Source organism: Glycine soja, chromosome 9, assembly GCF_004193775.1.
Source record: "Glycine soja cultivar W05 chromosome 9, ASM419377v2, whole genome shotgun sequence".
NCBI classification, from domain to species: domain Eukaryota; kingdom Viridiplantae; phylum Streptophyta; class Magnoliopsida; order Fabales; family Fabaceae; genus Glycine; species Glycine soja.
In genome coordinates this window covers 37,851,333-37,865,380 of record NC_041010.1, presented here as the reverse complement: position 1 = coordinate 37,865,380, position 14,048 = coordinate 37,851,333, and the positions used below count along the sequence as shown (strand labels likewise).

The following is a 14,048-nucleotide window of genomic DNA, read 5'->3' as shown; positions in this document are numbered from 1 at the left end:
GTATTCGCAACACGATTCAAAATTGAAATGTGTTTTTCTTTGTATTTCCATTTTGTGTTGTGAACCAATATGAAACAAAAACGTGTGTATGTTTTGTATTGCTTTGGCACACCCCTACAAAAAAAATTTGAAACATATTTCCATTGTGTTGTGATTTGTGAACATAAATGTGCTTCGGTTAATAGTAATTTTGAGAGAAAAATGATAAGGAAACGTGGGAGTGAACTTAGAAAATTATGAAATGGGAATAGTAGTAGCCCAAAGTGCTCATCCCCTTGAGCCCATTATATGATTTTGTGCATCCAACATTTTTCTTGTACACCCAACATTTTTTGTTATTTTCAAAATTACCTTAGCAAATTTACATAATAAATTTTGTGATAATTAATTTTTGTACATTAAATATAATAGAATAAAATTAATTGTCATAAAATTTATTATGTAAATTTACATGTGTATTAAATATAAATTATAAATTTTAGTGTTATATATAGTGACATTAATTATTTTATAACATAATTGACCTAAATGCCTATAACAATGCCTATATCAATCTTAGATTAGGCTAGACATAAAAAAATCAAAATCTTATTTGACTTAACCTATTTTTACCTATATAAATCCAGATAATATTTTTTGTTCCAAAAAATTATAATTATATTTTAACCAATGGAAAATATATTGGATACTTATGAACATTTCTATTTTTTTTTTGTTTTTATTTGGTAATATACTTGTCAACATTTCACTTTCTTTAATTACTTTCTTAGTTTGAATATGTTTTATAAGCTTAATTAAAGACCACTTAGCTAAAATAAAATTAACTCGAATAGACTAGCTTGGTTCGTACTGAATAAAGTTAGACGCGTTTTGTTTATAGAAATTAATTGTTTAAATTAGAGATTATTTTAATAAAGTAAAATTAGTTTTATATTATAAAAATGTGATTTTAAAATCATCTGTTTTGTTTATATTGTCTAAAATAATTGAATTTCCATAGTAAATTTATTTAAGAAAAGACTATGAAATTATTTGTAGTAATTAAATTTGTATTTAAATTATCTAATTCAGGGATAAATAAGAAAAAATTAACTGAAAAATGTTTCTTTTTAATTATCTCCAAATATGTAATGCTTGTCAACACCAATAATGACCTCATTCTACTAGGTGATATTGGCTACAAGGATCACACGATGCGATTGTGCTCTATTAAAAAAAACAAATTCTCAAAAATATTATTTACCAAAGATTATTTTTAATATTTTCCTTCAATATCCTTATTGGTCTTTCTCTATCTCTTTTCACAAGACAAGATAGTTTACATAGTAATTGATTTAGCTCACAGCTTAGCAATGGTGGACTCAATGTAGCCAAACTGGAACCATTATTACCTGACATGAATACTTTGAAATCTTTGCCTAGCTGAGGAAAAAGAAATCCCCAGGATAAACATCAGCTTTCAACTAAGGCTAAAACATGAATCATAATACATTCTAATATATAAGCATACATTTGTGGAATGGTTTGTAAAATAGAGAAAACATTCACAGACAATGATCTTAATCATATATTAAGACACTGGCCTGACATGTTTTAAGAAACCCCATCCTTCCACAACTGGATCTCCAACAAAACAAACAAGCCTCCTAACTGAAAGAAACATAAAAAGAAACGAGGACATGCATTATGCAAACAGAAATATAGAAGGTTCCAAAAATTTTGAAGAGAAAAAGTATATGGTATCGTTATTGAAGTGAAGATACTTGAAAAAGTCAAAGTAAACTATGCCCCCCCCCAAAAAAAATGCAAGATAAAATCTTATAAATTGTATTACTTTGGTGCTGAAGTAATTAACAAATTCTTGACCAGATAACAAACTTTACCATCAAGCAAATCTGCGCAACCTCTGTCCTCAGATGCAACCATAAAATATATACATGGATCTTCCCGCCTTTAGGCTGCATCAACTAACCAACATCGCACAATCAAAATATGTCATGACAGCTTCCATTGTTTCTCTAGATGGATAAAAAAAAATCGAGACTTACATTTTTTTCGTGCAAAAATTATTGGCAGCAAATGGCATGACCAATAGAACATGTTCAAAGATGCAACTAGTTATCATCATGAAGTAGTTCAATATGTAATGCAGGGCAAGTTTGAAGGCAGTATCTGAAATAGTTAATACTAAAACCTGCCATGCTTCCAGAAAATATTTGTCTGACCTATCATGATAAGAACCCCCTAATTCTGCCCCTTCAAATTTTTCTGACAGATAGCACAATGACAAAGAAATTTCTAGCACTATTATTTCCCTCTTAAACTGAAGCTCTTACGCTTCTGGCTTAGTGCAAAACGCCTTGCCATACCATGATTATAGAATTTCTTCATATGTTCTGAGAGCCTATGAATGACCTGGAGATCGCCAATCACTGACAGTTGCATCAAAAAGGAGTCGAACTTTTTATATGGCAGTTTTACTCCCTCATTTATCACTTCTTCCAAAAGAAAACAAGCATCTTCCATTTTATTGCAGTTAAATAGCCCCTCGATCATCACACAATATGTGTCAGTGTCCGGTCTGCAACCCCTGTTGTCAATTTCCTGCCAAGTTTCAAATGCCCCATCAGGATCATCCATCTCAAAAAACATTGAAATCAGCATATTGTATGTCTGGACACTAGGAATGCAATTCAATTCAATCATTCTTCCATAGAGTTTAAGGGCATCCTCAGACTTCTTATTGTCACAAAGGACCTTGAGAAAACAATTATAAGTAACAATATCTGGTCGGTAACTTTTGTTTCCCATCTCTTCCAAGAACTTGTAAGCTTCATCTATCTTTCCACACATACACATTCCCTCAATTATTTCCTTGTATGTTGTAACATCAGGAAGACAGCCACTGCTAATCATATGCCCTATAAGCTTAAAACAATCTTCCATTCTATCATGTTGGGCAAGAGCCACAATTATAATTGCATAAGTCTTGGCAGTGGGGGAAGATATAGTTGAACCTTTTGTCCTCATGAACTCAAAAAGATCTACAGCCTCTGTTATCATACCTGTTTTGCAGTAGGTATCGATGGCAGTGTTGTACGTGAAATTGTCAGGCCTATGACCCAGTTCAATCATTTCTTCCAGTAATTTCATCCCTCTAGTCGGGTTTCTAACCCTACACCACCCAAAAACCAATATATTATACGTCTCCGCATTAGGCTTGACCGTTTTCCTCATTTTCTTATATAGACTTTCAGCATCCTCAACCAAGCAACACTTGCACAGAGCATCCAGCAGCAAGTTAAATGCATTTATTTCTAGTTGCGTCTTCACCCTTATCCTCTTCTTCTTTGCAAACTTCTGCATATGAGTAAGATACTTCTCAGTATACTTTCTCAAAATCACCAAGAGAACTTCAGCCGGAACCATAGTCCTGTTATTCCTCTTCATATATTCCAACACATCACAAACAATCCGAAACTGTTTCACCTTGTACCTAGTACTAGATAAGATGTCCATCATATCATTATAAGCACAAGGTTCATGTGAATAATCCTCTTGATGACCAGCCCAAGTGAAAAACCTAAGTGCAATTTTTTCATCATATCTAAGCCTATGCAACACCCCTGTAACCAAAGGGGTGGACAAAGGGATCCCCAATTGGCCAAGAGCATTCTCCATATTGTTAAATCCAGCTAAATTATCCATCACAATGCTATACACCTTATCAACGTCACTTTCAAAACCATTACCCTCCACAACACCACTCTCACTACAACTAAGATCTTTGTTCATGGAAACAGTTTCTGAACAATAATGGCGGTTAGAAACATGACAAGCAATATAATAATAGTTCAAGGGCAACGAATATTGAATCAAGTGCACACAGGAAGATTTGTTATCAGATAACGAAGGCCTTTGGCAATGAGCAAGGTGATGAAAGGGTGAAAACCTTGTATGTTGAAGTGTGGTTTCAATTTGTTGCAGAACTTTATTTCTGAAGACCTGACAATGATGGTGGGTGAGTGATGAAAAGGAAGGGTTTTTCAGAGAATTTATTATGTACCTATAAAACATACCCATCATCGTTATTTTTGGTTTTGAAATTGAAGGCAACGAAGGAAGAGTGAGAAAGGGGTTCAGAAAGAAAGATGCAGTTTTGATATCTGGGTATGTGTGGATTTTTCTGTGAATTGAGTTGAAAACAGAGGGAGAGAGAAAGAGGAGCTTACTGTGGTGGATGCTGCTGCTTCGTTTCGACGAAGAAAAGGGGACGAAGGAAAACCATAGACCTGCACCATCATTTTGAATTTTTTATTTCATGTGTGACATCGAGCTTTTATTTTTATTTTATGATTGAGAAAATTAATAATTTATGTCTATCTATCTATTTATGAATTTAATTTTAATTTATTGTCAGATTAATTTATTTACTATGTATTAAAAGTCTTCTCTTTTTTTTTTCAGGATCTAAAAATGTATTTGAGTTAAAGTGACATAAATAGGTTACTGGACATAATGTTGGTCGACCTATACAAGTTGTGGGTGATAAGTCAAGTAAAATATATTTGGATTCAATTAGGTTTCTAAAATAAAACTGAGTCCTATAAAAATAAATTTTGGGGACTTTTAGTGAGTACTTATAGGCTAAGTTTGCTCTCATTGATAAATCAGGTTAAAAAAACCTACATTAAATATGGATTCAAAATTTAAAGTTAAAAAAAAGTCATACATTGCAATTGATAACCTCTATATTTGAGTGGGTCTTTTAAATTAACATTTCTCATGTACACTCTCTCTTTTTATTTTTTATTGTGCACAACTCACATGTCTTTTAAACCTTAATCAATAATTAATGATAATATTTAAAAATATAAATATATTTTTTGTTGAACTGCTAAGATCAATGGAATTTCTTTATACAAATGACGCAATATTCTTTTTCTTATATTTTCAACAATTTAAAAACATTTTTTTCTTAATTTTTTTGGTATAAGCTACTATTATCGTAAAAGATAATTCAATAAATAATATAATCTATTTTGGTTTAGTAGATTTTTGTAACATAACTAATAGAACTTCTCGTAAAAAGATTATGGTTAAGATGTATATCAGTTTTTATTATATACTGATGAAAAGTTTTAGTAACACATAAAACTGATTCACAACTATAATCTTGAGTCTTTAAAATGTTTTTTTTCCTCCACTTCTCTTTTCCTTCATCTTTAATAAAATTTACTTGCATTATAATATTATATGATAATAGTGCCTTCTCAGGAGTACCAAACTAACACCTCAAAAAGACAAAAGAGAAAATGTTCTCTTAAGCAAGAACAGCAATGACTACTAGAATCCGTCATGCATTGCCATTGCTTATTGCTACATAGCCATTACACACTCACATATATGCACATAGATAACAAACCACCAACTTAACTCACAACAAGGTTGCCATAAGGCAAAAATATATGGTAAGCCTAACATGCTCCAAGTCTCTTGCCATCCACAAGTCGCTTCCAGTACAAAGCAATCTCTTTCTGAGTCTCTATTGCACTCTTAACCTTCTCACTAGTCTCACTAGTGATGGCTGTGATATGAGCAACTTTGGTAGTGAGGGGGCTAGGAAGTGTGTCCAAGAGCTTCACAACCTTCTCTATGTCAGCAGCAAGTCTCTCGGCCAAGCCACGGCTGAAATCCTCCCTGATCACCACCCGGAGGACCGCTATGTGTTGCGCGTCCGGTGGCATTGTATAGGCCGGAACTATCCACCCGAATTTTCTCAGATGGTCTGCTATCTCAAACACCGTGTGTTGGCTACTGTCTTTCAAGGAAAAGGCTACAAGTGGCACGCCAATATCCTTTGAGATGATGTTAAACCGCCCTGTTCTCTCAATTCCTTCCTTCAAAACTCTTGCATTCTCCAAGCAATTTTCCATGATATTTTTGTAACCCTTGTGTTCATAAGAGCAAGAAGAATAACCAAATGTGTAAGAGGAAATAAATATTGCACAAAATGGCACTAAGGTACCAATTTAACATGAAGTGTATGATTATTCGTAATGTTTACACAATGAAGCAAATATGTGTGCAATTCTGCCTTGGATGTCGCTAAACCATTCACCGTGCAGTTGTTATTTCTAAATTTTGGTTTATCAATCAAATTTGTGGACACTGATGAATTTTGAAACTAATCAAGTACTCTCTTCTTGTATATCTTCATTGGGATTTGATAACAGGGAGAAACAACCAAGAAAATTGATGCATCTGCATATTAATATAAGTTACATTGATTTTGGTTTAGCCAAAGTTTTGGCCATTTGAACTAATGGTTTCATTCATGTTAATAGCTGTAACTTTGGTGATTGGTGAATATCATTCTTGTCATGAAGTCGATGTTATTGATTTTTAAACAAGTTAATCTAGTAAGCCAAATCCCATATATCATACAGCCGTAATTGAAAACTATTATTAAGTGAATTCTGTATGAGTATACGACAAAGAAAAAAGTGAAACGATTACCTCAAAGCCAAGCCGAATCAATTGATAATATTGAGCTATAATTTGACTAGATCCTGTCAACAGAAATACAAAGAAATGTGAAGGACAAAAGAAAAAGAATATTATGCTAAAACATTCATATGATTGCCATAGAAACCAAATAACACTAATGGATTTCCCCATGCTTATTATTACAAGTATCTAATAAACATATTTAAAGAATTAGATGTATACACACAACCCTTTTTATCACATGTATGATGCAGACAAATTCTATGGGGTTGAACAGGATTTTGTTTACAAGAACACAAGTTTTGAAACAAAGTTTTCCTCCCAAAAATAGCTTGCAAACAACAGCACTCAAACAAATCTGTTTGAAATTTAGCAATAACATTCAGAGGTCTCATAAAATCTACATTTTGGGGTAGGACTTAAGCAGATTCAAAATTATAAAGGGCAAACTCAATCTAAAGTTCTCAATAAAACATCATTTTTTTCAGACAGCAAGGCATTATTGAATCAGAGATAACATAGCACTCTAAGCTGAAATAAGATAGTTGCTGCTCACTTAAAAAGGGTTTTGATGGATTCTATCATTTAGACAAAGAAAGCGAGAGAGAGATTCTTCAAAACATCTATTAATTGCATTTTGAACTAAATACTTTGGCAATGAGACATACAAAGGAGTTATAAGATTGACTTGATGGTAAAAGGAGAAGGGAGGAAGAGAAAAGTCGAGGATTGGATTCCTCTGCTAACAAAAATACTAAAAATTAATAATTAACATTTGCCGATAAAAAAAAAGTGAGACATATACAAACCGCCTAAACAGCATATATATACAAAGATATTAATTGCATAAAAAAAATCAAACACATGTATCAAGTCATATATTTGTTACCTTTGGAGAAATTCAATGTGAAAGTGGGCTGATCAGATCCAAGATAATTTATGTGAAAAACAAGTTCATCTGGCAAGTCATCTTTGCTCCTCCAGACAACCCAACCAACACCAGGGTAGACAAGACCATACTTGTGGCCACTAACATTGATGCTTTTCACCAACGGCAAACGGAAGTCCCACTCTAAATCAGGATATAGAAATGGGGCAATAAACCCCCCACTGGCAGCATCTACATGAATTGGGGTATCCCAACCTGTCTCCTTGTTCTTTTCAGTGAGAAGTTCATTGAGAAGCTTCACATCCTCAAACTCTCCAGTCATAGTTGATCCCAAAATGGCTGCAACACAGATGGTGTTCTCATCTACCATTTCAACAGCTTTCGCAGGGTCCATCACATAGTATCCCTCTTTGAGTTTCACTTCCTTGAGCTCTACCTCAAAGTACCTTGCAAATTTTTCCCAACAAACCTGCAACGAACATCAAACATTGAGGTCTAAAGGCCCCAAAGTCTGGCACATAGTTACCAAATACTTGGTATGGCTACGCAATTCGTCACTTTTTACATTATTATTATAGGAAGAGATAAAAGGTTGGTTGGGTGGTTAAGAAAGAATGGAAGGAGAGAATGGTCACAGGTTCAATTCCTTCTGCTAACAAAAACTAACAAACTAACAATAAACATTTGACGATAAAAAAAATGTTATTATTATAGGACTTTCTCAAAGAGAACCAGTATGCAGCATGTGGTTCGGTGAATTCCGTAAGCAGTACAAAGGGTTATTGAGAGAATTCTTAACTATATTGTGCCACATTAATCACTAAAGCACTTTGGTTCTACACTTCTACTATATTTCAAAGTAAACATACTAGATTACATGTACCTATTTCCCATTATATGATCATGCACGTAACACAAATTAAAAGTTGTTTGAAACTACATGGCATCAAACACAATTTGAGACCCACCTGCACATTAGCCCCAGTAACTATATTGGGCTTATCATATGGTTTGCCTTCTGCTTTTCTCTTTGTCTGCCATTTCCTTTTAAAAGCAAGACCTGCCAACATTATTGCCTCTGATGACCCCACAGTTCCCACACCTACTGCAGTCTCCTCTTCACTTATAGGAGCATGGAATAGATTTGCTATTATATTAACACAACGGTTCTGCAGAATTTAACAATATGAAACTAATCAATCTTTCAGTCTCAAAAACTTCATCTGAAAATAATCAGTTTTACAGACTTCAAATTTACTAGTGAACTTCAGATACAGAACATAGGTATGCAATGATTTTGCTTAAAACAAAGTAATCTACTATGAATCTTCATCTGACAACAAAAAACATAAGATCTAAGAAGTTACCATCAGATATACTAAATTTTCATATGTATCAGAAAAATCAGCAGTACTTTATTTTTCTTAATACCCTACATTTTCTTTGAAAAAATCCCTTTTATCCAAAAGGCAATTTGAGAGGAGAATGATAATTTTAGGGGGGCAAAGGAAGGGGAAAAAATAGAAATATTTGGCATACAACAAACTAAAATCCAACATAATTAAACAAATGAATAGTCAAACACTTTCCCACTATAATAACTTAAAAAAATAAAACATATTTCAAACAATTCTATTTATTTTAACAAAGGTTTTAAATTTCGGTCAGAGTCTTCTCCCCATCCTTGATATCGCAGAAAATTGTAGACAAATACGGCCTATGCAGCTACAATTGTGGTCATGAAGACCTGAACTTGACGTTGCTGCCAAAATTCCAGTTACAGACTACTTTTTAAAAACCTTTTTTGACAGACCGAACTTCAAGGACCTAAATGTCATAATCAGATATAATAAAGACACCAAAATACTCAAGGAAGAGAGAGAAGTGACACACAGACAGACCTGGAGCTCAGTGGTGACAGGATACTCATCCATATCAACATAGTTTTTGTTAAGTGAAGCCATTATGAGCTTGTCACACTCAGGCTCCATCCAAGTGGTCACAAACGAAGCCAAGTTGAGCCTTGGTGCACCATCCAACATCAACTCATCGTTTATTATCTGAAAAGCTGCATCCTTTGGTATTGATTTCTCTGGCATCTTGAATCTGCTCTCAACATTTTCATCACAAACAAAGAAATTAACCTCGTTTCAATAGAAACCAACCCATATATTTGTTTTATGCTTTCTTCAACAGAATGGACCAACAACAAAGTGTGAAGTTCTGAGAAAAAGGAACGTACTTTGGAATAGGATCACGCACATATCTGGAAGCAAAAGTAGAGTTTAGGCTCTGGTCTTTTTCATCTGGGTGAGTGGCAGTGGATGTGAGAACCATTTTTGGATGCTTTTTTTTCTTCTGAGCCAATTATCTAAGTTTGAAACAGGGTCACCACTTATATTATATTAGGAGATGATAATTTTTTTAATCTTTTTTTGGGTAGAATCCAGAAGGTTAATTAAATTCCATGCAATCATGGTACCGTAAGATATTTTTCTTGCTTTAATTATACCGTTTTAATAACTGTGGGTGGTCCAGTGTTTGCCACTTTGGTACCATTTTGATATTGATACTTACATTGTATTTTCATCTAGCTCTTGCTTATTACGTTACATAATTTATTACATGTTCTACTTTTAATTTTATTAGCAAAATTTAATTAAATTGTTTTTAATAAGTAAGCATGATGAGAAATCTCACAACACGTAGATAACAAAAGGACCGACGTGGTGACAAGTGAGCACCTAGAAAAAGTGAAGTTTCTGGTTGTGCTTTATAATACTTGATTGCAAGTCCTTGTGATTGTGGTTTGGTGAGTCTTTGTCGCAGGCGAGGCAAGCCCACGCACTCATCCTGAAACTGAACATGTTCTCGGACACCCACCTCACCACCAGCCTTCTCTCTTTCTACGCCAACGCTCTCTCACTCTCCCTCACCCTCTCCTCCCACCTTCCCAACCCCACCCTCTTCTCCTTCGCTCTCTCCCAACACTTCCCCCACGTCCTCACCGCCTTCTCCCACCTCCACCCCCGACGCCTTCCTCCTCCCCTCCCCCATCGTGTCCTGCGCCTCCCTCCGCGCCCTCAACTCTGGCCAACAGCTCCACGCCTTCGCCGCCGCTTCCGGCTTCATCACTGACTCCATTGTCCCTCCTCCTTGATCCACATGTGCCTTAAATGCGACCGAATCCGGGATGCCCGGAAACTGTTTGATATAATGCCTGAGAGGGATGTGGTTGTCTGGAGTGCCATGGTTGCCGGCTACTCGCGCCTCGGCCTCGTGGACGAGGCCAAGGAGTTTTTTGGGGAGATGCGGAGTGGTGGGATGGCGCCCAATTTGGTATCGTGGAATGACATGCTTGCTGGGTTTGGGAACAACGGGTTGTACGATGTGGCGCTGGGGATGTTTCGGATGATGTTGGTGGATGGGTTTTGGAGGCTTTGGAGCTTTTTAGAGATATGCAGGCTGATGGGGTGGAGCCTAATGCTGTGACAATCCCGAGCTTGATTCCTGCTTGTGGGAATATTTCGGCGTTGATGCACGGGAAGGAAATTCATTGCTTTTCTCTCAGAAGGGGGATTTTTGATGATGTATATGTAGGTAGTGCATTGATAGACATGTATGCCAAGTGTGGGAGAATTCAGTTGTCCCGGTGTTGTTTTGATAAGATGTCGGCCCCGAATTTGGTTTCATGGAATGCTGTTATGAGTGGGTATGCAATGCACGGGAAGGCTAAGGAAACCATGGAAATGTTTCATATGATGCTGCAGAGTGGCCAGAAGCCTAATTTGGTTACATTTACATGTGTTTTATCAGCATGCGCGCAAAATGGCCTGACAGAAGAAGGGTGGCGCTATTTAATAGTATGTCCGAAGAACATGGCTTTGAGCCTAAAAGGGAACATTATGCTTGCATGGTGACACTTCTCAGCCGTGTTGGAAAACTTGAAGAGGCTTACTCTATCATTAAGGAAATGCCATTTGAACCCGATGCATGTGTATGGGGAGCCTTGCTAAGTTCTTGCAGAGTTCACAATAATTTGAGTTTAGGCGAGATTACTGCAGAGAAGCTTTTCCTGTTAGAACCAACCAACCCTGGGAACTATATTATTCTGTCCAATATCTATGCTTCAAAGGGCTTGTGGGATGAAGAAAATAGAATACGTGAAGTGATGAAAAGTAAGGGATTGAGGAAAAACCCAGGCTATAGTTGGATTGAAGTTGGACACAAAATACACATGCTTCTTGCTGGTGACCAATCACATCCACAAATGAAAGATATTTTGGAGAAGTTGGATAAATTGAATATGGAGATGAAAAAGTCTGGTTACCTCCCTAAGTCTAACTTTGTGTGGCAAGATGTGGAGGAACATGATAAGGAGCAGATATTGTGTGGGCACAGTGAGAAGTTGGCAGTAGTATTAGGACTACTCAACACAAGTCCAGGACAACCTCTTCAAGTGATTAAGAACCTGAGAATCTGTGATGACTGCCATGCTGTGATTAAAGTAATAAGCAGATTGGAAGGAAGAGAAATTTATGTAAGGGACACAAATCGTTTACACCATTTCAAAGACGGAGTTTGTTCTTGTGGAGATTTTTGGTAAATTGATCTTGGTTGTCTGGGGACTATCTTAAAGAGGAGAGTCAATTCTCTGCCACTGGTCCTTCCAGTGATAAGAAAACCGATAATAATCAAGATTATTTGAATTGACAAGAATTTTATGCCATGGAGTTAAACTTCTCGAGAATGCAGATATGTGTGCTTCATCTTTTGGTGACTGGCAGCTAAATAATTCTCAGTGGCTCCAGTCGTTTTCAGTATGGTAAACTTTTCTCTTCACTTCCCTTTGTTCTTGTAATCAAGATTTATAGCAGCCTGATGGAGGGGAGACAAATTTCAGGTCTCAGTATGCAACTATGCGGGCAGAAAATTTGAGGAACTCTGACATTATTACTTGCCTAATTATATTATTTTCTATTATTTGAAGCCTTTTAATGGTTGAGAGTTGAGAGTTGAGATTTGAGAATAAGTATCTGTGAAGCTAGTTGACATGTTAATGTAAATGGCTTTCATATGGGCCCTCCTCTGTCCTTTTCATAGCCTGATATGCTTTTACCAGCACGACTGAGGAACGACGTGACGAGGAAGAACTCCAAGAAAATTGCATATTGAATTGCCAAACCACCTACTTTCTGGCTCTTTCCAACAACCTTTTTGTGACTAACATATCGTCTAGGATATTTTCCGGAGAACTCATGGCCCGATTCTGTAGATTTTACAAGGGTCATTATGTCCATGTTAGTGATAGATACCTGAGTTTGCATCAATTAGTAGATTCAAACACATGTTAATTTGTGATACTTCTCCTCAGAGTCTTCACAGGCTCAAAATCTTCCAGAAATTTTTTCTCTGGAGCAGAGCATGAATTTCTACTATTTACATTGCTTTTGTCAAATGGAATTAAATTTTTTATCATAATAAATGTTGCTTCTTTAACTGTGACTTTATGTGGGTATGAAGGCACAGTTTAAGGATATCTGATGAATTTTAGAGATGATATTCGTTTACTTCTGTTGCATGACAATGCGAATTTTGGGATTCTGCAATTGGAGAAGCATCCATTGGCAATTTCTAGAGATATTGTTAATTTGTTACTTAATCCTTTTACTTGCTTGGCTGCAATTGATTTTTAGGCTTTGATTCTCCTCATTATGGGATTCAGTAGTAACGCACTACTCTCAACTTGTACAAGATTCTGGGGAGACCAGCATACATTTAAGAAGCATACCAGCATGTTAGCAGTTTGCCTTGTGTTTTTTTTTGTAGAACTAGGGTAAATGAGCCTTTATTTGAATTGATCATTCAACATAGAATTCGATGAGATATATCTAAACTCGAATGAGATTTGGATATTTTATCTCTGTTAAGTTTTAACTTCTATATATTCTTATTAAAAATTCAGAAGTACCAGTGCATATGAGAGCAACAGCCTTATAATTGTAGCTAATAATTCTCCGTTTGGTTTTAATTCTTGTAAAGTATGGTTGTACTTTACAGGACAGAGTGAAGTTATAACTGTTATTTAGAAAATCAATTGTTGTTATTACGATAAAAATCATAAAATATATGTACATTTATAGCAAACTATGATAATTTTAACTGTTGATTGTTATTAATAACTAGATCTAAATCCTTTTTGTAAGTCATGGAGTCTAACAGTGATAAGGCCCAAATGTTTGAAAACCTACTTGTTAAGTATTGCCTAAGGTTCTTCACATGCGCAACTATACCAATATCCTTTGCCAAAATCCCCCAAAAATTCCTCAAGGTAAAATGTTTTTTCAGAGCGCCTACATTACTTTCTTTTATCCGTAAAAATTGAAGTCAAGCATCAAAAAATTTATAACAGTTCACGCATTTTGTTTAATCAATTGAACTTCACCCTCTTAGTAAAACACTAGAGCCTATATTACTTTATTGTTTAAAGGTTTTATTGCATTTATATGCCCCTTTATTATTAAAACAACTATTCACTTAAATTTATTGCAACAAAAATATATACTAAAAACCTTCTTACATTTATTACTTACTTTTTGGCACATGTTATTAAGTTGATCGCTTTATTGTGATAAATTAATGGAATGAT

General features: G+C 35.4%; 2 protein-coding genes and 1 pseudogene across 5 annotated transcripts; 1 reads left to right on the top strand and 2 right to left on the bottom strand.

Moving 5' to 3' along the window:
• Positions 1-1,211: 1,211 nt before the first annotated feature.
• Positions 1,212-4,325, bottom strand: LOC114368726 (pentatricopeptide repeat-containing protein At1g73400, mitochondrial-like). Of its 4 annotated transcripts, none has more exons than XR_003657397.1 (4): positions 4,233-4,325; positions 2,049-4,066; positions 1,884-1,967; positions 1,212-1,650 (listed from the first exon to the last, which is right to left on the bottom strand). XR_003657397.1 is itself a non-coding variant. In XM_028325965.1 (2 exons), exons 1-2 carry the CDS (start codon positions 4,286-4,288, stop codon positions 2,308-2,310), a joined length of 1,815 nt encoding a protein of 604 aa, XP_028181766.1. In that variant the 5' UTR covers positions 4,289-4,325; the 3' UTR covers positions 1,812-2,307. The 4 variants fall into 4 exon arrangements, 1 of the variants encoding a protein (XP_028181766.1); XR_003657398.1 differs by having other exon boundaries at positions 1,884-1,958; XR_003657396.1 differs by having other exon boundaries at positions 1,884-4,066.
• An 899-nt stretch (positions 4,326-5,224) lies between these two features.
• LOC114368724 (glutamate decarboxylase-like) lies at positions 5,225-9,802 on the bottom strand. Its single transcript, XM_028325964.1, has 6 exons — positions 9,642-9,802; positions 9,301-9,505; positions 8,368-8,568; positions 7,400-7,868; positions 6,520-6,572; positions 5,225-5,951 (listed from the first exon to the last, which is right to left on the bottom strand). Exons 1-6 carry the CDS (start codon positions 9,734-9,736, stop codon positions 5,478-5,480), a joined length of 1,497 nt encoding a protein of 498 aa, XP_028181765.1. The 5' UTR covers positions 9,737-9,802; the 3' UTR covers positions 5,225-5,477.
• Positions 9,803-10,262: 460 nt separating this feature from the next.
• On the top strand, positions 10,263-13,203 carry LOC114368460 (annotated as a pseudogene).
• Positions 13,204-14,048: the final 845 nt, after the last annotated feature.

What these genes read in the sequence shown, in the direction of transcription:
- LOC114368726 (XM_028325965.1), bottom strand. Translation starts at nt 4,288, where the DNA reads ATGGTTTTCCTTCGTCCCCTTTTCTTCGTCGAAACGAAGCAGCAGCAT. An exon ending in AAGCAGCAGCATCCACCACA is followed by an intron (nt 4,067 to 4,232) that starts GTAAGCTCCTCT and finishes TATGTTTTATAG; the next exon opens with GTACATAATAAATTCTCTGA.
- LOC114368724 (XM_028325964.1), bottom strand. Translation starts at nt 9,736, where the DNA reads ATGGTTCTCACATCCACTGCCACTCACCCAGATGAAAAAGACCAGAGC. An exon ending in CTGTCACCACTGAGCTCCAG is followed by an intron (nt 8,569 to 9,300) that starts GTCTGTCTGTGT and finishes TAAATTCTGCAG; the next exon opens with AACCGTTGTGTTAATATAAT. An exon ending in TTACTGGGGCTAATGTGCAG is followed by an intron (nt 7,869 to 8,367) that starts GTGGGTCTCAAA and finishes TGTTCGTTGCAG; the next exon opens with GTTTGTTGGGAAAAATTTGC.